The 24816-nt window shown below is 58.7% G+C and overlaps 1 protein-coding gene across 6 annotated transcripts in view; it reads left to right on the top strand.

Annotated features, from left to right (window-relative positions):
• The window catches only part of OGDHL (oxoglutarate dehydrogenase L), a 29263-nt gene extending 4792 nt beyond the window's left edge, over positions 1–24471 (top strand). For 4 of the 6 annotated variants that reach the window (XM_084903908.1, XM_084903907.1, XM_084903909.1 and 1 more), the window contains exons 4-24: positions 920–1090; positions 7948–8050; positions 8402–8517; positions 8641–8795; positions 9590–9736; positions 11325–11415; positions 12463–12642; positions 12764–12892; positions 13670–13849; positions 14117–14269; positions 14727–14829; positions 15279–15407; positions 16335–16485; positions 17388–17515; positions 18392–18570; positions 21059–21130; positions 21204–21329; positions 21418–21490; positions 22976–23139; positions 23253–23407; positions 23814–24066. In XM_084903908.1, the coding sequence (XP_084760034.1) occupies positions 920–1090; positions 7948–8050; positions 8402–8517; positions 8641–8795; positions 9590–9736; positions 11325–11415; positions 12463–12642; positions 12764–12892; positions 13670–13849; positions 14117–14269; positions 14727–14829; positions 15279–15407; positions 16335–16485; positions 17388–17515; positions 18392–18570; positions 21059–21130; positions 21204–21329; positions 21418–21490; positions 22976–23139; positions 23253–23407; positions 23814–23937 (2829 nt within the window). In that variant the 3' untranslated portion in view covers positions 23938–24066. Of the gene's footprint in view, positions 1–919; positions 1091–7947; positions 8051–8401; positions 8518–8640; positions 8796–9589; positions 9737–11324; positions 11416–12462; positions 12643–12763; positions 12893–13669; positions 13850–14116; positions 14270–14726; positions 14830–15278; positions 15408–16334; positions 16486–17387; positions 17516–18391; positions 18571–21058; positions 21131–21203; positions 21330–21417; positions 21491–22975; positions 23140–23252; positions 23408–23813; positions 24067–24278 lie in introns of those variants that run through there. The other 2 variants (XM_084903912.1, XM_084903911.1) reach the window with 1 other exon arrangement.
• The last annotated feature ends 345 nt before the right edge of the window (positions 24472–24816 follow it).

Raw genomic sequence — 24816 nt, 5'->3', positions numbered from 1 at the left:
AGAGGAAAACCTTTTTTGTGTTCTGCTAAAACAGTGATTTTTAACCAGTGTGCTGCAAGAATTTTTAAAACGTGCAGTTACCTGATTAGTCAGGGACAATGACCTCTTTTCCCTTAGACTGTAAAATTAAAAAAAAAAAATGATAACAGCCAACAAAACAATTGCCATCCTATGTGAATGAATCAAAAATATACTTTGTTTTTGTTAGATTGGCAAAAAATATGTTTTTTGGTGTGCTGCAGGATTTTAGTAATTGGTTTATGTGCCATGAAATGAGGAAGGTTGCAGATCACTGGGCTAGAACACGGACGTGCTTATGCATATGTGTGTCTGTTTTTTGCTTCTGCACAAATAGTAGCAAAAATTCTGTAAGGATTGCATAATCTTTCAGAATCTAATGTATCATCATTTATTTAACCAGTTTGCTGCTGCTTCCCACGTAGGTTGTTTGTATGTTGTCATTTCTATGAACAGTCCTGTGGGAACATCATGTCCGTACGTCTAGCACACCTGTACAAGTACACCTGTAGAGTAAACTACCAGCAGGAGAGCTGAAGCTCAAAGGCTAGATGCATTGACAGTGTGGAGGGCCTGCTGCCTAGTTGCCCCCTACAAAGGCCTCCTCTGACCCTCCATGTGTGTGAGAACATGTTCCCCCAGGGCTATAAGCTCCTTTCACTTCTGAAGCCTCTGGCCCACAAGTTTTAGCCCCATGCCTCCCCCAACCCGGGTCCCAGAGAGCTCTTGGCTGTGGGTGGGGAACCTGGCCTGGTTTTGAGGGGTCTTCTTGGCATGGTCCTGGGAGGGCTCAGAGCTGTGGTGGTGAAGGACACCCAACATCCCCCAGAGCCCAAACCAGGGCCACCCCACTCCTCCCAGGCCCTGACCTGGCTGTTCTCTTGCTTCTACCCCTGCCCAGTCCTGGGACAGCTACTTCCGGAAAGTCAGTGAGGGAGCGTCGGGTGGCCCTCCTCAGCCACAGGCCCCCTCTGTGGTACCCGAGAGCAGGCCAGCCGCCTCAAGCCAGACCAGGACCGGCAAACTGGTGGAGGACCACCTGGCTGTGCAGTCCCTGATTCGGGCCTACCAGGTGAGTGCTGGGAGGGCACTGGCTGTGAGGCTGAACTGTCCTGGGGTGTGGCCGGGTGCTGAGGGAAGGGAGCTCACTCAGCTCCGAGGGCAGCTCTTCAGAGAACCTTTCTCTAAGCCCTCTGCCAGATGCTCTCACTCCCGCTGCTACTCGTTGTCACATTACCAGGTCACTCACCACCTCCTGGCCTTTTTGGTGCCTACTGATCTGTAGGTTTGTGGTCTTTCTGGTGGAATGTTATCTGTCTCACACACCATTGTGCCCCAAGTACAGGGAAGGACTTAGTAAAAAATCTGTTTCAGTAAATGTTGAATGAAAGTTGAGTAGCCCTAGCTGATTTGGCTCAGTGGATAGAATGTTGGTCTGCAGACTGAAGGGTCCCAGGTTTGATTCCAGTCAAGGGCACATGCCTGGGTTGCGGGCTTGATCTCCAGTAGGGGACATGCAGGAGGCAGCCAGCCAGTGATTCTCATCACTGATGTTTCTATTTCTTCCTCTCTGAAATCAATAAAAATATGTTAAAACAAACAAACAAACAAACAAAAATGTTGAATAGATTGGCTCTTGTTAATGTCTGTTATCTTCTCCTGAACATTCCAAGAGGGCAGGTGTCAGGATTTTGGTCGGTGACCACAGCTGTGAAAGAATTCACAACTGAGAGAAGAGATAGTTTACTTTCCCCAAAGGGAAAGGGCCAGTGAGTTGCTAATCAATACAAAAGGCAAAGAACAAAAGTCATACAAGAGAGGGAGGGGGATTTTCCAGCGGCTGCTGTTGCTAGGTGAAATTGAGCAGCCATCAGGGGGTGGTCTTTGCTGGTTCTGCAGGACATGGTCCAGGCACATGTCCTAGGGAGGTGTCTTATCAGTAGTTTCCCCAAGCCTGTAACACATTCTTAGAGCAAAAATTAGGAAGAGTTGAAAGAGGCTTTTTTGAAGAGGAGGGCAGAAGGGAACTTTCTGTTAACTATCCCTGGGTTATAAAACCAGCAGGGAGGAGGTGTATGTAAGAATGTAGCCTTGAGAGTAACTTCTCTCGCAGTTTGAACAGAGGAGCTGAGGAGCTAACAATCTTGGGGTTTAATTACCAGGTGCTTCTCAAACTGTGGGTGGTCACAGCAAAGAAAAAAAATAGGCCTCCACCCCCCCCCCCCCCCCCCCCCCATTTTATAGGGACTGTTATAGAGCAGGTGCTTAGTGTTTTTGGAATGAGTGAATAGTTCAGAAACAGCTCTTCCTCTACCAGCTGCTCTGCTCTGCTCTGGAGACTTATGCTCTCCCCATGGGTCCCCAGGTTGGGCCCCTACCCTGCCAAAGAGCCCTGATGATGGCCCATATTCCTAGTCTTGACTGAAGAGGACTAATTGGAGAGCTGCTCCAGGTGTTAACTGCAAAACCAGTGTTACTGTTTGGGATCTCTCTGGGAACCAGTGGCGAATGTGTTTGCTATGAAAGTTGTCTTACAGCCATGCAGAAGGAAGGGCAGGGGCATCCTGGGGCCCTTGGCAGGCACTCCATGGGAAGGAGCAGCAGGCTGCTGCAGAAGCCTGCAGTGGGAGGCCCTGCCAATGGGGATAAGTGCCTCTGAAGGAAGCACTCTATGTGGGATGGCAGCTGAACACCTGTGCACAGGACAGGGAAGGAAGTAGCACTGGGTTCCCTAGCTGGCCTGAGGACTGATGGATTGTGGGACACGTTGGGCAAACAGCCATATTTGTAATTGTTTTGACTGGGTGAAAGAAGCAGAAAATGATCTTAACCATTGATTTTGAAAACAAAGAGCAAGGAATGTAAAACTGTTCTATATAATAAAGAGGTTATATGCAAATTGACCATCATTCCAACATGTAGGCACAAGATGGCTGCCACAAGATGGCTGGCAGGAGAGGGCAGTTGGGGGCGACCAGGCCTGCAGGGAAAGCAGTTAGGGGTGACCAGGCCGGCAGGGGAGGGCAGTTAGGGGCAATTGGGCCAGCAGGGGAACAGTTAGGCATGGATCAGGCTAGGAGGGGAGCAGTTAAGGGGTGATCAGGCTGGCAGGCAGAAGTGGTTAGGGGCAATCAGGCAGGCAGGCAGGCAGGCAGGCAGGCAGGCGAGCAGTTGAGAGCCAGCAGTCATGGATTGTGAGAGGGCTTTCCAACTGCCTGTTTAGTCAGACATCCCTTGAGGGGTCCCAGATTGGAGATGGTGCAGGTTGGGCTGAGGGACACCCCATGCGCACCCCCCCCCGCCTCCCCCCCCCCCCCCCGCATAAATTTAGTGCACTGGGCCTCTAGTATTATATACAAAGTAACATTTAGAGCGCTGCCTAAGGGCCTTCATCTTTTAGGCACGGTTTCCAGCTGCGCTTTGTTCTTTAGCGGAAACTAAGCTGCTGAGGCTTTCCTGCAGGCTGGTCTCTGGATTCAGGCACCTACTCTGTACCTGCCCCCTCTTCTTCTTCCCCTTATCTATTAACATTCCTCCTTTGTGTTTGTGAGATAACCTGGTGGCGTGGAGCATCAATGCCCATCACAGATGCATTCCTCTCCCATGGACCCCCTTCCCTGCCCCTGCCTCCCATTGCTAAACCCTTCCACTATCAAATATTCCGTTGCTTTGATGTTGCCTGTCTGTCTTATAATTTCGTTTTACTGCTTCTTCTTTTTTTTTTTTTTTTACTGCTTCAGGATCCAAATAAAGCCACAGGTTGTGATAAGCTGATGTGGCGCTTAAGTCTCTTGTACTCTGTGGGTTCCTCCCCATTTCTTTTTGTGTTCCCTGCCTCCTTCTCCTCCTCCTCCTCCTCTTTTCCTTCCCTTCCCTTCCCTTCCCTTCCCTTCCCTTCCCTTCCCTTCCCTTCCCTTCCCTTCCCTTCCCTTCCCTTCCCTTCCCTTCCCTTCCCTTCCCTTCCCTTCCCTCCCCTCCCCTCCCCTCCCCTCCCCTCCCCTCCCCTCCCCTCCCCTCCCTTCCCTTCCCCTCCCCTCCCCTCCCCTCCCCTCCCCTTCCCTTCCCTTCTCTCCTTCTTCCTTCCTTCCTTCTTCCTTCCTTCATTTCTTCCTCTTTTCTTTCTTTTCTTTTCTTTTCTTTTCTTTTTTTTTTTTTAAAGAAACCAGGTTGTTTGTCCTGTAGAATTATTGGAGTCTGGATTCTACTGATTACATACCTCTGGTCACTCCATCTGTCCCTTTGTCCTGTGTAATTTCTGTACATCGGTAATTAGATCTAGGAGCTTTATTCAGTATAGATCTGAATCTATTTTTATTTCAAAATCAGCTTCCTGGTGCTGATGGCACTTCATCAGACAGCAGCTATGGATGGTTACTTCCTGGAGGCATTGATTCATTAGGGGTGTAAAAATGGTGATATTCTAATTCAGCCTTTCTCTGTTTGTTACCTGGAATCCTGCTATCAAGAGAAGCGGTCTTTTGTTAACGCCATTTGTTTCTGAGGTACAAATTGTATAGGAAAGGCAGGATCCATGTCTGATTTTTCTTTTTATTTATAAATTTTCAAAATTATGAGGTGGTTCCCTGGCATCCTTCAGAGATGGCCAGTGGAAATTTTCCATCTCTTTTAGTGTGATATGAATGCCTGAATCTAAACATGCTTGCTGACTTTCCGTCTGTTACAGCTGTTATGCCTACCATGCTCAGCATGTGTCCTTCCTCAGCCCGCTGTGTCTGAGCTGCTCTCTGCTGCCTGTCATGGCAAAGTGCTCCGCACTCACCTTGTGCATTTCTGCTCAGCCCTGTGCCTGGCCAGCTCAGGGCGTGCTGGCAGTCACTGCCATTGCTTTAGTTGTGACTTCTGGGCCCTTCCACTGGTTTTAGCCAGGAAGAATGTATTTTTATTTTATTTTATTTATTTATTTTTAAATAAATTTTTATTGTTCATATTATTACAAATGTTCCTATTCCCCACCCCCTCCCCATTGCTCTCCTCCACCAGGTTCCCACCCCACCCTCTGCCCTCTCCCCACCCCCCATTGTCCTCATCCATAGGTGCACAGTTTATGTTCAGTCTCTTTCCACATCCCCCTCTCCCCTTTTCCCCAAGAATCATCAGTTCACTCCCCTTCCATACCTCTGATTCTATTATATTCAACAGTTAATATTGTTCATCAGGTTTTTTTTTTGTTTTTTTTTTAATTTCCTTGGTTTTTAGATTCACTTGTTGATAGTTACGTATTTATTGTTCATAATTTTTATCTTCATTTACTTTCTCTTCCGAAAGAACCCCCTTCAGCAATTCTGGTTTGGTGGTGATGAACTCCTTTAGCTTTTTTTTTTTATTAGTGAAGCTCTTTATCTGGCCTTCGATTCCGAGTGATAGCTTTGCTGGGTAGATTATTTTTGGCTGTAGGTTCTTACTGTTCATCACCTTGAATATTTCTTGCCATTTCCGTCTGGCCTGCATGGTTTCTGTTGAGAAATCAGCTGACAGTCGTATAGGTGCTCCTTTATAGGTAACTACCTGCTTTGCTCTTGCTGCTTTTAATATTCTCTCTTTGTCTTTTGCTCTTGGAATTTTAATTATGACTTGTCTTGGTGTGGTCCTCTTTGGATTCCTTTTGTTTGGAGTTCTGTGCGCTTCCTGGACTTGTAAGTCTAATTCTTTCACCAGGTGGGGGAAGTTTTCTGTTACTATTTCTTTCAGTATGTTTTTGATATCTTGCTCTCTCTCTCATCTTCTGGGACCCCCATAATTCTGATGTTGGTTCGCTTGAAGTTGTCCCAGAGGTTTCTTACATTATCTTCAATTTTCTGGATTCTCTTGCCTTCTTGCTTCTGTGGAGGAGTGTCTTCTGGCTCTTTATGTTCCAAATCTTTGACTTGATTTTTGTGATCTTCCATTCTGTTTTTAGGACTCTGTATATTATTTTTTTATTTCAGACAATGTATTCTTTATTTCTTGTTGATTCCTTATTAATTCTAGTTGATCCCTTTTCATATCCTCATAGGTCTTATTGACCTTTTCTAGGAAATTCTTGAAAAACCTTATAAGCGTAGATTTGAACTCTATATCCAATCACTTTTTGACCTCCATTTCTTTCGTTTGTGATCTATTTTGTTGTCTCGGCATTTTCGCAGCTTCCCTGAGTTGGTAGCCTTAAAAGTCTCTGTGTTCTGCTTGAATGGGGCGGGGTTTCAGGGTGGAGCCTACAGCCTTGGCTTCTGTCAGCCCTGCCCTATGCGGCTCCTGAGTCTCAGTAATCCCCAGGGTCCTTCAGTACTCGTTGCAAGCACCTCTGAGAGAAAGGTGCCCTCGATTTTCACCTGCTACCAAACAGTCTAGGCTCTCCCTCAATGAGCCCGGAACTGGGGTTCAGTTCAGTTGGAAGTGGAGTTGGAGGTGGCGTTCAGAGCAGTCTGGAGCTTTTGTCTCCTTCCTGCCAGGGTAATCCCGCGGCACAGCCAACCGTCCCTTCTCTGCGCGCCTCCGGGATCTCCTTTCGCCACTCCCCCGGGGTTCCGCCTTACAGCCCAGCTCCCTCTGTACGAGCCTGGGTCCTCGGGGTCTGGCCTAGAACTGGGGTTCAGTGCTGTCGGGACTGGGGCCCAGCACAGTCTGGAGCTTTTGTCTCCTTCCCGCCAGGGCAATCGAGCAGCAGAGTCAACAGTCCGTCCTCTGCGCGCAATGTGCACACCTCCGGGAGCTCTGCCTTTTGCCGCTCCCCTGGGATCCTCACAGCCCCGGCTCCCTCTGTTTGAGCCTGGGTCCCCAGGATCTGGCCTAGAACCGGGGTTCAGAGCAGTCGGGTCTGGGGCCCAGCACAGTCGGAGCTTTTATCTCCTTCCGGCTAGGGAACGCCAGCCAAACATTCAGCTGCCTCTCCTCTCTGGCTCCGTCCTCTCCGTGCGTGCCGCATGTCTCCGTACCTTAGGCTTTTACATCTCCTCCGCTCTTCCTTCTGGTTTTCTCCTTGCTTCTCATAGAATTTCCAGTCAGTCGACTTTCCTGTAGTTCTGGGTAATGTTCATTTTATATTTTAGTTGTATTTTATTGAAATTGTTGTGTGCGGCTGTGGCTAGGTGTTTATCTGTGCAGCCATCTTGGATTCTCCTCGTAAAATCCGGAAGAATGTATTTTTAAAAAACATTACATACTTATGGGTTTATATTGATGCTTCTATATGTGTCAAATGTGGGACTTAGGGTTTACCCTTGAACTTATCAATCTTATGCCATCTTTTCTTTTAAAAAAATATTTTTATTGATTTCAGAGAGGAAGAGAGAGGGAGAAATAGAAACATCAGTGATGAGAGAGAATCATTGATTGCTGCCTCCTGCCTGCCCCCTACTGGAAATCGAGCCCGTAACTCTGGCATGTGCCCTTGACTGTCCGCAGGCCGACGCTCTGTCTACTGAGCCAAACCGGCTAGGGCCCACCACTTCTCATTAAAGTTGTCAGAAACAGAGGTTCTCCAAGACAGCAAGCAATACAATGACTTATTTTACTTTCTTACAACCCCCGCACAACAGCCTTAGAATACAATTCTATACCACACCCCTGACTGATGGGAATGGATTTCTGAGCCTGCAGGTCTGTGTGTCACTAGGGAGTATTCTATCAGTCAGTTGGAATAGTTCCTTTCTGTGAGTCATGCCACCAAATGGGTGCATTAATTCATTTGTTTTGTTTTACTTTCAATTTTAAAAATTAATTTTGTTTTATAGTGATATAAAATATTTGCAAGATTCCAAAATCAAGTCATCAAAGCAAGCTATCCTTAAAAGTCTAGCTTCTAGCCCTGCCACTCTACACTGGGGAGAAGATCTGAAGTGGGAGGTGGGGGGCCAGGCCCCAGAACCTTGCTCTTGGGGAGGGTCTGTCCGGCTTTGTCCTAGCCCCGCCCTGACATTTTCCCTTCTCCAGATCCGGGGCCACCATGTGGCCCAGCTGGACCCCCTGGGCATTCTGGATGCAGACCTGGACTCCTTTGTACCCTCAGACCTAATCACAAGCATCGATAAATTGGGTGAGAGTTGGTACCCTTCTCTGTTGCCCTGGTGATGCCAGAGCCAGCTGGTGCCTGTGCGCAGTGAGGGGCTCTGCGGCCCTGTAAGCAGCCCAGGAAGCTTCTCTGACCCTGGCCCCTCTGCTGCACAGTGTCCCTCCAAGGGCGGCTCCCTGTGCTCCCTCAGGGCCCACCGTGCTCGGCAAACGTGAGAGACTTCACCGGGCTCACTCCCGTGGCAGCAGCTGGGCTCTGACCCTCTCCCTGCTCCCTGCAGCTGTCCCCTGAGCTTAGCGGGACCTGGAGGGAGGGACACTGCTGGGCCTCACCTGAGTGACCCCTCTTTCCTCTCTGCCTCCGGGCTCTGCTCAGCCTTCTATGACCTGCGGGAGGCTGACCTGGACAAGGAGTTCCAGTTGCCCACGACCACCTTCATCGGAGGCTCCGAGAACACCCTCTCCCTGCGGGAGATCATTCAGCGCCTGGAGGTGAGCACAGGCAGGTGTGGGGGGAACACCGGTGGAGCTCTCAGGCCTGCCAGGGGCGGGAGGTGCTGCCTTTTCTGTTCCAGATGCCTGGGCATCTGTCCCTCTTCCTGGCTGTCCCCCCAGAGCACCTACTGCCAGCACATCGGCCTGGAGTTCATGTTCATCAACGACGTGGAGCAGTGCCAGTGGATCCGGCAGAAGTTCGAGACCCCGGGCGTGATGCAGTTCTCCAGCGAGGAGAAGCGGCGGCTGCTGGCCCGGCTGGTGCGCTCCATGAGGTCAGGCGCTCAGGCACCAGGGGCTCCCAGATGAGGGTCTCACCAGGTTCCCAGGAGGGTCAGCGCAGCTGAGTGGCTGGAGGGGCTTGCCCAGGCCCTGACAGCACCCAGGAGGATGCCTGGCAAGGGAAGGCAGGACCTTGGGGCTCGCTCCTCGCTGGGGAGAGGCCCTGAGGAGGAGCACCGGGCCGGTGCCCAGGCGGAGCTGGCAGGGGGCCCGGGATGGGGCTCCAGGAGGCATGCCGAGTGAGCGCACAGGTGGCAGGAAGTGGCGTGGGATGTTTGGGCAGAAGATGTCCTGTGTGGCGTGCGTAGAGCGGGGCCTCCCTGCTGGGCACCACCTGGCTCTGCTGCTGACTTCTCTGAGGCTGGGTGTGCCCCGGGGGGTGGGGGGTGGGGGAGGGGGAGAGCAGCTCCCCAGCCACTGGCACACCGCGGCGCCCTGAGCAGTGCGTGGGGCTGGATGTGAGCGGAGCCGGGAGGCGGTCTGGGAGTGGTGAGCGGGCAGGTGCGGTGCATGTGTGCCAGGAGGGCAGCGGCCGGAGCAGTTTGGCTGGAGGAGGGGAGGGTGGTAGCTGGGAGAGGAGGGTGCAGGCAGAGGTTTCTGGTGAAGCTGGGAGGACACTCGCCTCCCTCAGACCGATGCTCTGGCTGCTGCTGGCGGTGGCCGGTCCCGGACCATGTGGAGGGAGGCGATCCTGCATTTCCCTCTGTTCTGGGTGCCCTGCTCTGAGCCGCCAGGGGTGGCCCTCGAGCCTCGGCCTCTCCATTCCTTCCCTCCTCTCTCCACGCAGGTTCGAAGACTTCCTGGCCCGGAAGTGGTCCTCGGAGAAGCGGTTTGGCCTGGAGGGCTGTGAGGTCATGATCCCTGCCCTCAAGACCATCATTGACAAGTCCAGTGAGATGGGGATTGAGAACGTCATCCTGGGCATGCCGCACAGGTGGGCCCCGTCCCTCCCCCGTTCGTTCTGGGCCGGGCACCGAGGGGAGGGCGGGATGGGAAGCAGCAGGGCCATTAGTGGGACAGGAGGGTGGGACAGAGTGGCCTGTAATGTCCTGAGTCCCTGCTCGCAGACAGCCAGGCACACGGTCACAGCCGCAGGGAGCCAGGCCTGGCTGGCTCCCAGGAGGGTCAGGGTTCCGGGAAGGGGTCACGTTGTTCTTGAGGTTCCTGTGGACCAGGAGCCAAGCAGAGGCCAGTCCTAGGGAAGTGTGGGTGGGCCTGGGCCAGGGCCCCGGTTGGATCTGGATGTCTCTTCTGGCTGCAAGCTGCCAACCCATTTCCCTGTGGCCTTGATGCAGACAGGAGACTGGCATGGCAGTCAGGTAGTCACTGCTGAGCTGGAGCCTGTGGTCTGACAGGAAGACAGCCCGGACATAGGAAGGGGTCAGGGTTCATGCCGAATGGGCTGTGAGGGGACGAGCTGAACAGTCGGGGACAGAGCCCCGTGTTTCCTTGACCACTTCCAGCTGCTCTCAGTTGGGCCAGGCCGGGCTGTGCCAGCAGGTGGGGGGGTTCAGCTCCCGATGAGTGTGGAGGGCCCTCCGGTGGGCTGGCTGCCAGGAGCCGGGAGCCTGCCCGCCACAGGCTTCGTGCTCTGAGGCCGGACGTGCCCAGTGTCCGGCCAGAGGGCCAGGCAGAGCTTCCCTGTAGTCTGAGTGGCTGGTCCCGTGGAAGGGGAGGGCGCTGGGTGCTCAGGTCAGGAGGTGGTGCTGGCAGGCCCTGGCCTGCGGAGCCTCTGGGAGTTGAGGCTGTTCCTGCCCAGGCTCCATCGTTGCTGAGGGGCCTTTGAGGCTGCAGGGCTTTGCCATGGCCCGTGGCTTCCAGGACCCACAGCACAGGAGAGAGGCCCACCTGGATGGGCCACCCTGCCTCAGGCACATGGGGCTGGAGGTTGGGTGGGGCATGTGTGTGTCGGGCTGGCATCTGCTGATGAGCTTTGGGGGCGAGTCATGCGCTGTACCCCATAGGCTGGTGCCCACCCCTGAATAAATTGCCTTTGATGGGGGCCAGGCTGGACTGGGGAACCCCTGGTCCCTCACCGTTCTCCTGACCCCCACCCCTCAGACCTCCTTCAGCTCCTCTGCACAGGTCCTTTGGTCACTCCTGGTCTTGGGTCCCTCCGGTTCCTTCTCTGTCCTCTCCAACATGCTGCTGGGCTAGGGCGGGGGGAGTGTGAGCCACTGTGATGTGTCAGCAGATTGGGACCAAGGTACTGGGTTGGGCTCAACTTTTGGGTGGGGAGGTGAGCATTGCATGAGGCTGGTGGCTCCCTGCTCACGAGGGCCTCCTGAATCGGAGATGTATAGGGGTGTCTGGGAGGGAGCGGGGGACTGGCTGGCCAGGATCACTCACATGCCTTGTAGACTGAGACAGGATGAGAGGGCTGGGCCTCTGTGGGCTCCCTGGAGAGGGGGTTTCCCCAGACTCCATGCGGATTCTGGTAGGACCCCGGTGGGCAGGGAGCTGGGCCCCGCCAGGGCAGGCGGCCTCTGAGCCAGGTGCGAGCCCAGCCCCTCTGGCTCCAGGGGCAGGCTGAACGTGCTGGCGAACGTCATCCGCAAGGACCTGGAGCAGATCTTCTGCCAATTCGATCCCAAGCTGGAGGCAGCGGATGAGGTGGGTACGGCGCCCAGGCTCAGGGCCCCTGGAGAGCTGGTGTTTGGCAGAGGGGCTGGGGAGGAACCGGGCGGGGAGCTTCCAGTCTTGGACAGACCCTGAAGTGGACAGACACAGGGGTGGGAGAGAAGCGGGTATTGCAGGAGGCCCTGGTGGTGAAAGAGCCTGGACATGCGGCCAGGCCCCTGTTTGCAGCGGGACATGGGCCTGAGTGCGTCAGAGATGCCGTGGCTGGAGCGCAGAGGGTTGCAGACATTGGGGAGCCCACCCGGGTGTGTGGGAGGGCCCCGTGCCCCCTCACTCTATTGACCTCCATCTTGGACAATAGGTTGGTGTAAAATGATTGCATTCTAACATACTTATTTGTTATAAATTTGAGTATCTTTTCGTGTTTTAAGCCAAGTATGGTGGCTTTTCCCTGTGAGTTTCTCTTCCTAGCTTGTGCACATTTTCCTGTGGGTCTTTGGGCTGTATGTCCCTGATTTGTAAAAGTGCTTTACCTGTGGACGCACTTGGTCCTTTGCCTGCGTTTGTCTTATGAATATTTTTTCAACCTGATTTTCCCCTAATGGTGTGCAGGATTTGCTGCCCCCTGACAAATGTGTTAGGTTTTACCTGCCTCATCTTTTGTAGCTTCCGAGGTTTGTTGATTGTGTAGAAAGACGTTCCCTGCTCCAGGATCATCCTTTCCTCTGATACCGTGGCTCTGTCACATGGTGGAGGAGTTAGTGGGCCCAGCCCTGGTGTTTGCCCAGCGGTCTCCTCTCCGCGAGTGAGCCATCCTGCATGTCTCTGCTGTCACTGCCGCTGGCCCGTCCACCCAGATGACGGTGGTGGAAATTCAGGGGTCACCCTCAGGGCACGGAGGGGCAGGGTGCAGGGCAGGGAGGCGGCTGGAAGAGGGTGTAGGTCAGGCCCAGCACAAGCCTTTCCAGAGAGGAGAATCCAGGGACTGTTTCAACCACACTGGCCTTGCAGCTGTCTGTCTGTCTGTCTCCCTGTCTGAGGTGGGAGGGCCGGGTGCCTCACCGTCCGCCTCAACCCCAGGGCTCTGGAGACGTCAAATATCACCTGGGCATGTACCACGAGAGGATCAACCGGGTCACGAACAGAAACATCACCCTGTCCCTGGTGGCCAACCCGTCCCACCTGGAGGCCGTGGACCCCGTGGTGCAGGGGAAGACCAAGGCCGAGCAGTTCTACCGCGGGGACGCCCAGGGCAAGAAGGTGAGCTCACCGGGCCCTGGGGGGTGAGCTCTGAGGGCTGGGCTGAGGCTGCGGTGCAGGGGGCAGGGCTAGGCCCACAGGCTGGGGCTGGGGCTCCTCCAGCTCGCCCTCCGCTCTGCAGGTCATGTCCATCCTGGTGCACGGGGACGCCGCCTTCGCCGGCCAGGGCGTGGTCTACGAGACCTTCCACCTGAGCGACCTGCCCTCGTACACCACCAACGGCACCGTGCACGTGGTTGTCAACAACCAGGTGAGGGCTGGCTGCGTGCCCGGCTCGTCAGCAGTGCCCATCCCTGCACCAGGCAGCACTCTGAGGGGAAGAGTGAGGCCCTCCTGGTTCTGATCCCACTGCTGCTTGTCCCGGTGTGTGACCTCAGGCAGGCTCCGACTCTCCCCAGCCTCGGGTGCCTGGTCTGTGAAATCGGGAGATCCATCCATCTATCTATCTGCTGTGTGTGTCTGTCTGACTGTCTGTCTGTGTGTGTCATCCTGGAGAAAGTAGTCAGGATGAAGGAGCACAGGGGTTAGGAGCACAGAGGCTGGACACGTGGTGAGATGCTGCTTTAGCTCCACGTGAGTCAGCCTTAGCGGCAGCTCTCACGGCCTTTGCTTTGGCAGCTGCGGTTAGAGCCCGGCAGCCCTGGCTAACTGCAGGGTTTGCACGAAGTCACCCAGGCTTCACAGACTAACTCTGTGCGACAGGGACTGAGGAGACCTTTGCACAGCTGGGGATGCAGCCCATGGGAATCTAAGTGCCTTGCCCGCGGTCGTAGTTAGTAACTGGTGGGACGGGCTGACCCCGGCCTGTGCTCCTCGCTGCCTCTGAATGAAATGATGGCAGAGAAGAGAGCGGGCACCCCCATGGCACCGCTGCTGTGTTTGACCTTGGGCTGCTCACCAGTGACCCCCCTGCCCCTCATGCCTCCTGGGCGCACGGGATGGCCCTCGAGGCAGAGACCTCCGGCCTCCAGGACCACGGGTCCGGCTCCGGGTAAGCGGGCCCTGCTGCTTCCTCCTGCTTCTGCAGATCGGCTTCACCACTGACCCTCGGATGGCCCGCTCCTCGCCGTACCCCACCGATGTGGCCCGTGTGGTCAACGCGCCCATCTTCCACGTGAACGCGGACGACCCAGAGGCCGTGATATACGTGTGCAGCGTGGCGGCCGAGTGGAGGAACACCTTCAACAAAGACGTGGTTGTGGACCTGGTGCGTCTGGGGCTGAGGCCGGGCCGTGGTGTGCAGCCTGTCCTGGCGGTGCCACGTGTGCCCGTCTGCAGCACCGCCAGCCGTGGGGGCTGGGGGTCCTGGGAGACAGAGATCTAGTGCTACCAAGAGCACATGTGGCACAGGGAGGGGGGCGGGGGCATTCGGGGCCTGGAGGGTAAGCCCTGCAGACGTGCCCCAGCTGTGCGGTGACTAAGCCTGCGCTGCCTGGGCACAGGGACGGAGCCCCCTCCCTCGCTGTCCCTGCAGGTCTGTTACCGCCGGCGCGGCCACAACGAGATGGACGAGCCCATGTTCACGCAGCCGCTCATGTACAAGCAGATCCAGAAGCAGGTGCCCGTGCTGAAGAGGTACGCAGACAAGCTCATCGCCGAGGACACGGTCACGCTGCAGGAGTTCGAGGTGCGTGGTGGCGGGCCTCGTGAGCACCTGGGACCCGCCTCCTCAGAGCGGGGCCCCGGGACCCCGGGAAGTCGCTGATGTTGCTGGCCCAGAGCTGGGACCTGGTGGTATATAGAAGGAGACAGTATGGCCCTTGTCCCCAGCAGCCTCCATTATCAAGGGGGACAGAGGACCAAAGACAGACACAGCAACCCCCTGAGGCGGGCTTGTCCCCTCAGTTATCTGTGGATATGTTGGTCCCCCCTCCTCGATGGGGCTCTGAGAGCAAGGACTGTGAGGCTCTCCCGAATTTACCCCAAGCTTCTTGCTGAATGGGATCCCCTGAACTCTGAAGCTTTGGTCTTTGGCCACAAGGTCCCTGCAGGCCAGCAGAGAGAGTTCTAGAACATGGTAAGGGAGTCCAGTTTGACCCGGGATCTGGCTGTTCACAGTGTCCCTGTCTTCGCTCTGATTCCAGGAAGAAATCGCCAAATACGACCGGATCTGTGAGGAGGCGTACGGCAGGTCTAAAGATAAAAAGATCCTGCACATAAAGCACTGGCTGGACTCGCCCTGGCCCGGTGAGCGGCAGCAAGGGCTGAAGTGATGCTCCTGGCACTGGGCCCAGGCCCAGAGCGACTGCCCGAGGCTGCAGCCCTGAGGCCCTGAGGCCCTGGAGGCTGTGGGCTGACTCCTGAAGGCTGGGCAGGCACCGCCCTCCAATACCTGTGACCAGCAACCTCTGGGGAGAGAGTGTTGAGGCAGGGCCGGTGGACACCGAAGTGGAGAGGGCTGGGCACAGGGAGGGGTCAGCGGGCTCCCTGGGTAGAGCTGGATGCCCTGGGCTCAGGGACTGGCTCTTGCAAGGGCCTACGGAGGGCTGGTAGCAGATGAGGAGCTGGAGCTGGCACTGGGACGTCAGCGGCCGCAGTCCTGAGGGTGGGCTCAGTCTTCAGGTAGCAGGTGGGCCCAGGAGGACGGGGCTGGGGGCCCCACCGCCCCCTGGTGCACAGAGCCTCTGCGTTCGCAGGCTTCTTCACCGTGGACGGGGAGCCCAAGAGCATGACGTGTCCAACCACGGGCATCCCTGAGGACGTGCTGACCCACATCGGCAACGTGGCGAGCTCTGTGCCGCTGGAGGACTTCAAAATCCACACGGGTGAGGCTGCTGTGCGGGCTGCAGAGTGGGCCGCGGTCCCTGCTGTCTTGCCCAAGAGCGATGGCATCGGGGTGAGGGAGGTAGGGCCTCCATCCCCACTGTCATTGTGGGTCGGCTGGGCTCTTGGAGTCTTGTCTGCACCCCGGGAGTGCCCTTGATACTAGGTCCTGTCCGGGGTGGGGAGGGGGGGAGGGGGAGGAGGCCTGAGGTGGTGCGTAGAGACCAGACTGATGTGGATCCCTGGCTCAGGCCAGAGAGCAGGGGGGCAGGGTTTTCTGTGGAAGGAGCGCTGGGCCTGGCACACCGGGCAGGGACGCCGGGCTTGCCAGTAGCCTGCATGGATGACAGAGTGACCCTGCTGCTCCTGGATGAGCCTGGGCTAGTGGGTGGTCCCTGGCTGCACATCGTGGCTATGGCCTCTACTTGGGCCGCTGGAGCGCCCCCTGGAGGGGGTGGGCACCTGCGTCCCTTCGGACCAGCTTGGGTGCTCCGAGGTTTCTTCTTTAGTGTGCTGAGGCCAGGGGTCCCGAGCACCCGCTCTGTGTGCATGTCCCGGGGTCTGTGCAGGAGTAGGGCCCCCAGGAGCCCAGCATGGACTGGGCGCTGGGGCTCAAATTCGAGCATCTTCTAGCTGTGATTGTGAGTGAACGGCTCCCCTCTCCGCTCCTGTCTCCCTCTGGAGAAGTGGGACAGTCCCCGTGGGCGGTGCAGGGTGCACCCCCTCCAGGCGTGCACAGTGCCGGCGCTCCCCGGCGAGGCCCGCTCCTTCCAAGGGAGGGAGGCCCGCCCCCCGGGCTGGCTGGAGGGCTGGCTGGAGGAGGGCCTGCCAGGCCGGCCCGGAGGAGACGTGTGCATGAGCCCCTGGGCTCTGCTGTTTGGCAGGGTGGCCCCGGCCTGGGTACTCAGGCTGGCCCTCACCTCCCGCAGGCCTCTCTCGAATCCTGTGGGGCCGCGCGGACATGACCAAGAAGCGGGAGGTGGACTGGGCGCTGGCGGAGTACATGGCCTTCGGCTCCCTGCTCAAGGAGGGCATCCACGTGCGGCTCAGCGGGCAGGACGTGGAGCGGGGCACGTTCAGGTGAAGCACATGAGTTAGCCGTGTCAGCACAAGCCTGTGGGGCTGCTGAGGGGCAGTGTGCTTGGGGCCCCAGCGTCATCGCGGGCTGGGGTGGAGCTGGCCTTTCCTCCTCCTCCCGGACCTTTTCTGAGGAGCCCAGGAGGGCCTTGTCTGGTGGGGAGGTCACTGATAACCCCATCAGCACCCCAGCCCCTGCCTTTGGCCAGGTCATGGGGGGGACACTGGGCCACCTCTCTGACCCCAGGGCATACGCACGCAGAGCAGACCACACAGCCTGGCTGGGGCCGTCTGGCCTCATGGTGTGCATGTGAGCCAGCCTCCCGTTTGCTTGTTTTCTTTGAGTTTTCGAGTCCAGGGACAGGACTGCACTGTCAGTGTCCCCCCTCATTCCCTCTTTGGGCCCAGAGGTTCTGCACCGATGTGGTCACGGCCGTGCTGGTGAGCCATGGGACCGTGGCGCCAGATGCGCTGCGCAGCTTTCCTGGGCCCCGGTGCCCGTCACTGCTGGCCCGTTCCCGCCCTGCTGGCCCCCGAGTTGCGTGTTAGTCCTCACTGGGTGTGGGGTCAGCCAGGCGGCCCCCTCATTGTGTAGGTGGTACCTCCTGTGGACCTGGGCAGGGAGACAGTGCCCGGGGGTGTGGCACTGTCTTGGGTCTCTGTGTCTCGGGGTCTCAGGCTCCACCCAGCACGTGGTTTGTGAGGTCATCAGGCCGGTCTCGGGGACCTTTCTGAGGTGGAAGCTGAGACTCAGGCCTGTGTGGTGTGGGGGCATGGCTGGGAGGCTGCCTGGAGGAGGCGACAGGTCTCCCTGGCTCTCCAAGGCCTTGGCGTCACTGCCTGTGGGGCGCACAGGTTTTCTGGCGCCTCCTGCTCCCCATCCTTCCTGCTCTGTTTCTCTCCAGTCACCGGCACCACGTTCTCCACGACCAGGAAGTTGACCGGCGGACGTGTGTCCCCATGAACCACCTTTGGCCTGACCAGGCCCCGTACACCGTGTGCAACAGCTCCCTCTCGGAGTACGGCGTCCTGGGTGGGTCAGACTCTGCAGGCAGGCCGGGCGGGCCTGGGCGCCTGGAGACCGAGGAGGGGCGTGCATCCTGCAGTTCCCTGTCGCTGGGACCATGGACGGGCTGTGGCTGAGAGGGCAGGGCGGGGTCTGGGCCCAGGAGCGACTGGGAGGCTCAGAGGCCCCTGGGGTGGACCTGGGCGCTGGCACAGTCATGGGGACGCTGAGGCCACGTGGGACTTAAAGTCCAGCTGGGGGCTCCTGCTTGCCTAGGATGGGGCGGGGGAGGGCGCTCTTTGGACACCAGAGTCCTGCTCCTGGGCCCCAGCCCCAGTGGGACCAGAAAACCCAATAGAGTCAGTCCTCTGTGGGATCGCCACCAGCTGGCCCTGAACCTGGCCTGGCCCGCCCCACCATCCTGACCGTCATCTCCCCTCCACACTGCACCCCGCAGCCTGGTCTCCAGTTCCCCTCCCTGCGCTCAGGGCTCCCCAGTGACCAGCTCCTCACTAGACCCCGCATTCTCTCCCTGGGCTTGATCCTGAGCTGGCCGCCTCCCTCCCGCCTCCTCTAGAGGCAGGACCCCCGGGGACCAGCCCCTGCCCTCCCCCTCAGCAGCCCTGCACCTGTTTGGGGGCTCCTCTTGGTAAACGGCCCCTCTGCCTCCCCAGGGGGTCTTGTGGACTTGGCTCCATGAGGCTGATGCTAGCCACGTGCAGCCTCACCGAGGGCGCCTCTCGTGTGTCCTCAGTTCCCAGGACCAGGATCCATGGGCCCCCAGGAGTCCCGCTCCCCCGGCCTGGCGGGAGGGTGGGGAGGGTGTGTAAAAAGGGCTGGGCTTGGCGGGAGCCACGGCACTGGGCACAGTGTGTGGCAGGCTGTCTTGCTTCTTCCGTTCAGGCTTCGAGCTGGGCTACGCCATGGCCAGCCCCAACGCCCTGGTCCTCTGGGAGGCTCAGTTTGGCGACTTCCACAACACGGCCCAGTGCATCATCGACCAGTTCATCAGCACCGGCCAGGCCAAGTGGGTGCGGCACAACGGCATCGTGTTGCTGCTGCCCCATGGCATGGAGGGCATGGTGAGTGCTGCGGGGCCGGGGGAGGGCATGGAGGGCATGGTGAGTGCTGCGGGGCATGGAGGGCATGGAGGGCATGGTGAGTGCTGCGGGGCCGGGGGAGGGCATGGAGGGCATGGTGAGTGCTGCGGGGCCGGGGGAGGGCATGGAGGGCATGGTGAGTGCTGCGGGGCCAGGGGAGGGCATGGAGGGCATGGTGAGTGCTGCGGGGCCGGGGGAGGGCATGGAGGGCATGGTGAGTGCTGCGGGGCCGGGGGAGGGCATGGAGGGCATGGTGAGTGCTGCGGGGCATGGAGGGCATGGAGGGCATGGTGAGTGCTGCGGGGCCGGGGGAGGGCATGGAGGGCATGGTGAGTGCTGCGGGGCCGGGGGAGGGCATGGTGAGTGCTGCGGGGCCGGGAGAAGGCATGGAGGGCATGGAGGGCATGGTTAGTGCTGCGGGGCATGAAGGGCATGGTGAGTGCTGCGGGCATGGAGGGCATGGTGAGTGCTGCGGGCCGGGGGAGGGCATGGAGGGCATGGTGAGTGCTGCGGGGCCGGGGGAGGGCATGGAGGGCATGGTGAGTGCTGCGGGGCATGGAGGGCATGGAGGGCATGGTGAGTGCTGCGGGGCCGGGGGAGGGCATGGAGGGCATGGTGAGTGCTGCGGGGCCGGGGGAGGGCATGGTGAGTGCTGCGGGGCATGAAGGGCATGGTGAGTGCTGCGGGCATGGAGGGCATGGTGAGTGCTGCGGGCCGGGGGAGGGCATGGTGAGTGCTGCGGGCCGGGGGAGGGCATGGTGAGTGCTGCGGGCCGGGGGAGGGCATGGAGGGCATGGTGAGTGCTGCGGGCCGGGGGAGGGCATGGAGGGCATGGTGAGTGCTGCGGGCCGGGGGAGGGCATGGAGGGCATGGTGAGTGCTGCGGGGCGGGGGAGGGCATGGTGAGTGCTGCGGGGCATGGAGGGCATGGTGAGTGCTGCGGGCCGGGGGAGGGCATGGTGAGTGCTGCGGGCCGGGGGAGGGCATGGTGAGTGCTGCGGGGCCGGGGGAGGGCATGGAGGGCATGGTGAGTGCTGCGGGCATGGAGGGCATGGTGAGTGCTGCGGGCCGGGGAAGGGCATGGTGAGTGCTGCGGGGCATGGAGGGCATGGTGAGTGCTGCGGGGCCGGGGGAGGGCATGGAGGGCATGGTGAGTGCTGCGGGGCCGGGGGAGGGCATGGTGAGTGCTGCGGCGTCCCAGCGGGCCGGGGCGGGGACACTGGGCCACATGCGGGGCTGGAGCGTAGGCACCTCTGGGCCCATGGAACACGGGGGCTGTTAGGGGCCGCATCTACTGTGGCTGAAATGGCGATGGCACTTTCACTGGTGGTGGAAGCAGCTGACACGCCTGAGCCCGCTACGTGCCAGGCTCTGTTCAAACCCGCTCTGTGTGTTAACTCTCCCAGCCTCACAGCTCTCCGTTCCAACAGTGTAATGAAGCGAGTCCCCGTTTTCAGATAAACTGAAGCACAAAGATGCGGACTAGCTTGTCCAAGGTCACTCAGCTAGTAGCTTGCACTTGAACCCGATCTGTGCAGCGTTGCCTGTCTTCCGGTCCTCTCCCGGGCAGGAGGGCAGACATGCAGGCTGTGCTGGGGAGTGCTGAGCAGGGCGGGCTGGGCTGTGTGATTCTGGCTGAGCTGCAGGGGATGTCCCTGAGGGCCCACTCGGCTCGGACCCATCATCGTAGCGTGGCTGTTTAGAGCCAGGACTCACTGTGCTGAGCACTCCGCATGCCCTGTGAACCCCACAGAGTCCTCACTCGGCACTGCCTCAGTCCTGCTTCCATTGCACACCTGAGGGAGAAGGGGCGTGGCTGCCCGGGCCTCCAGCTGCAAAGGCTTCTTCCTGCGGAGCTTGAGCCAGGCTGGGTGGGGAGGGTTGGGGTGGCCTGGCTGGTGCCGGTGGCACTGGGTCCTTGGTGAGTCCACACTAAGGGAGGAGCGGGTGGTGGCCATGGGGCAGGTCACCCTGCTGCACAGGGAGTGAGTTCAGAGGTCACCGAGCTGTCAGAAGCCCCTGGGCACGGTTGGGAGAGGGAGTCAGCTCTGGTCACGTCTGCCCTTCTGGCTGACGGGTCTTGGGTTGTTTCTCAATCTCTCTGCCCCGCATCGTCTTCACCTGTAAAGTGAGGGAGCAGTGTCTGCATCAGGGGCTCCTTGCAGGGCCAGGGACGAACGTGCGGGCCGCGGGCCTGTGCCTGGGTCGAGCGGCAGCCACTGGGTCGGACGTGCTGGAGGCAGGCCTCTGCCTGGCCTTCACTCCCACCCACGCGTGCTTGCTCCCCGGACCCTCTGAGGGTGCCTTCCCGGCCCCGCTCCCACATTCCCGGGTCTTTCCTGTGGTCTGGGCCCAGAGCGAGGCACCTTCTCCCAGAGCCTTTCATTCCCTTTCCCGAGACCCTGGTCCCTGCACGGCCAGGCTCTGTCCTGTGTGACGACCCACCTGGACCGTCCGGCCTTCGCTTTCAGGGGCCGGAGCACTCCTCGGCGAGGCCCGAGCGGTTCCTGCAGATGAGCAACGATGACTCGGATGCCTACCCCGTGAGTGCACCTGCCTTCCCCTGGGGCAGGGTCGGGCGCCCGGGGCCACCTCCCAGCCACCCTGTCCTCCCAGGCCTTCTCGGAGGACTTCGAGGTGCGGCAGCTCTACAACTGCAACTGGATCGTGGTCAACTGCTCCACGCCGGCCAACTACTTCCACGTCCTGCGCCGGCAGATCCTGCTGCCCTTCCGCAAGCCGGTGAGCCGCCTGCCCGGGCCGCCACGCGGGGCAGCCCCGGGGCCTGGCCCGGGGGCAGCTGGCAGCTCGGCTCCTGTTTCCCTTCCAGCTGATCGTCTTCACTCCCAAATCGCTGCTGCGGCACCCGAAGGCCAAGTCCAGCTTTGACCAAATGGTATCCGGTATGTGCCTGGGCAGGCGGGGCGGCGAGGGGAGGCCCGGGGCCCGGGTGAGGCCTCTGCTCCTGGGACTGAGCTCACTCAGTCTGCGGCTCTGGGCTCTGCAGCAACTCCTGTGTGGTTTCCACCCGCAGCTGGGTGGGGAGGTTGGCGGTCGGCCAGCTGGACTGGGCTAGTCTGGGCCGCTTGGGCTCAGCACCAGGGACAGAGGGGTGCACTGGGCCCAGCGGGGCTGGCCTGGCTGCTGGGGCAGCTTAGAGGCAGGAGGCGGGTGAAGTCTACCTCGTTTGCAGGAGGGTAAATGTCACTGATTCATTAATACTTTTCCCCACTCATGAGCCAAACAGACATGACTGTCCCTGGGACGCGGTGTCCCCTCCAGAGCTCGCAGCCTCACTTACCTGGGGTCGGGTCAGTCTAATAAAGCGCCTGGAGGACCGAGTGTCGGAATTGAGGTGGAGGCCAGTGGAGGTCAGGGAGTGCAGCTGGGGCCCTGAGGCGTGGAGAGGAGAGCTGTCCTGGGAAGTGGTCTGGCCTGGAAGGGTCTCTGTGCGCACAGCATGGGTGTGGGTGTCCCTGAGGGGTGGGAGGTCTGAGGCGGCAGTTCCGAGCTCTGGCCTTGGGCTGGGCTGCCTGGGCTGGATGCCCGGTGCTGGCTCTTCTCTGGAGGGCCTGGCAGCCTGTTTCCTCTCTGGTCGCTGTGCTCCCTGGGATGCAAGGACACTTTCCCAGAGATCTTTGCAGCATGCTTGGCCTGCTTCTGGGCACATGACGTGAGCTCAGGAGGGAAAGACGGACAGCACGTAGGACTTGGGGGCGTGGTTGCGGGGCTGAGGGAGGAAGGGGTGTGTGGTGGTCTCTGGAGACAGTGCTCACCCTTAAGCTAGGTGATGGGGTAACTACATGCACACAGCGATGGCGGGACTGGCTGGGAGCAGCTCCGCTTCAGGTAACGAGCTCATGAGAGAAGCAAGTCATTACCCTCATTTCCCCGCCGGGGGCTCTTCCCCTTGGGCCCCACTTCCCCCTGAACGGTGATGCTCCCCAGCCTCTGCCCTTTGCTCAGGCTCCCATCTCCACTTCTTTCCCTATGACACTGGTCGGCAAACCAAGGCTCGCAAGCCACATGCGGCTCTTTGGCCCCTTGAGTGTGGCTCTTCCACAAAATACCACGTGCAGTGTGATTGAAACTTCGTGGCCCATGTGCAGAAGTTGGTTTTCTGCGAGTCTATTTGGAGAAGTGGCGTTAGAACAGTCACGGGGCCAAAGAGCCGCATGTGGCTCTCGAGCCGCGGTTTGCTGACCACTGCATTATGACGTCTCAGGTTTCACTTGTCATCTTCTCCATCGTTTGGTTCAAGAGGTGCCCAGTGCAGCCGCAGAGCTAAACCTGGGCCGGCCTTGGCTAAGGGGAGCCTGCGGGTGCGGGGGCCACGGGCCTGGTTCCCCTCAGAGCTGATGCCTCTTCCATGCCCTGTCGGTCTCCAGGGACCAGCTTCCAGCGGGTCATTCCTGAGGATGGGGCCGCGGCTCAGACTCCTGAGCGGGTACGGCGGCTCATCTTCTGCACGGGCAAGGTGTACTACGACCTGGTGAAGGAGCGGAGCACCCAGTGCCTGGACGACCAAGTGGCCATTACACGCCTGGAGCAGGTATGCCTGCTCGGAGTGATGGACAGTCAGCCAGCCAGCCCCCTGGGCCCGGGAGGGAGCTGTGTTGTCTCGTTCCCCCGGGCTACACTGCCATGTCTTCCCGTCTGCCCCAGATCTCCCCGTTCCCCTTCGACCTGATCAAGAGAGAGGCAGAGAAGTACCCAGGCGCAGAGCTGGTCTGGTGCCAGGAGGAGCACAAGAACATGGGCTACTACGACTACATCAACCCACGCTTCATGACCATCCTGAACCGGACGCGGCCCATCTGGTACGAGGCTGGGTGCAGGGAAGCCAGCCGCCTGCCCTCCGCGCTGCGGGGCCTGTGGGGCGGGGGCCTGAGAACCCGTCCTGGCTTTGCCTGGCCCGTTTGGTGTGTCACCCAGAACTGGCCACTGTCCTTCTCTAGCCACATTGGGAACCATAGTACCTGCTGGCGCTGTGGCCGCGGGGGACAGGTCAGCTTCCCATCAGGGACCCCCATCAGCACCACCTCACGGAGCAAAGCCTTCTGCAGCCAGAACTGACCCAGGGCCCCTCCCGTGCTCTCAGATCTCCTGCCTTTGGCCTTAGGAGAGTTACTTTGCCACGTGGCGCCTCGGGCTCCTCGTCCCTATAGCAGGACGAGAAGAATCATACCCCACGCAGCCCTCCCCTCACTCTCTCTCCTCCCCTAGGTATGTTGGCCGCGACCCAGCGGCTGCACCGGCCACAGGAAACAGGAACGCTCACCTGGTGTCTCTGAAGAAGTTTCTGGATACTGCCTTCAATCTGAAGGCCTTTGAGGGCAAGACATTTTAGCGCTGGGCAGGGCCTGCCTGGTCTTCCCATGGGCTGGCTGGGGCTGGGGAGGGTCTGTCAGGCCCCAGGACAAAACACACCCATGCAGTGGTCGAGGCCGTAGGGCAGGTCTTAGGCTTCTGTGGCCTTCTGTTTATTTCAGAGTCTGTGAGGGCTGAGAAAGCAGAGGAGGTGCTAGGTGGGAGGCAGTCAGGAGTGTATCCCCGGCTGCCCTGGCCTTTCTGGAGATTCTGGGTAGCTTTTTCACCTTGGTCTGCAGACAGCCACCCCGGAGCCTGACCTTAGTCTCCCACTTCCTGGTGGATCTGCCTGCCGCTCACCCTATCCTTGTTCATCTGTAGATTGAAGGACTGCTATCTTTGTGCGCTTAGAAGAAATAGATGTCTCATTGTGTCAACCAGGTGAAGCAGAACCAGCCCGGTGATTTATCTTGTGCTGTTTTATGGAGTGTGTCATGATGAGTGTGAGATACAGCCATAGCTCATGCGTACCAAACCAGAGCACCGAACAACAGAAATAAAAGAATGCTTGAGAGAGATTGTCTGTTTTCATTTCCTGTTGTAAAATCGGGGGGAAAGTCAGATGGTTTAGAGAGGGCATGAGATGAGAAGAGGAAAAACTAAACTGTAGAGGGTGAACTAGCCCTCCCCTGAGCTTGTGGATCTGTCGGTATCTCCACCCTTCAGCCTTCTGCTGGTTTTGCTGGGGAGCAACGGCACGGGAGGGATGTTTTGTTTCTGCAAATCATTTGTTCACCCATGTGCTCAGAGCGCCGCCTCGGTGCTGGATGCTGGGCCCGGGGTGAAGAGGCGCTTCTGCCGCTGGCTCTTCCAGGTCAGGCGTCCAGCTGGGAGACGGGCAAACTGTTTATTCTGAGGT

Source organism: Pipistrellus hanaki, assembly GCF_964339955.1.
Source record: "Pipistrellus hanaki genome assembly, chromosome: 14".
NCBI classification, from domain to species: Eukaryota; Metazoa; Chordata; class Mammalia; order Chiroptera; family Vespertilionidae; genus Pipistrellus; species Pipistrellus hanaki.
The sequence above is the reverse complement of the archived record's forward strand: the minus strand, read 5'-3'. Positions and strand labels throughout refer to the sequence as shown.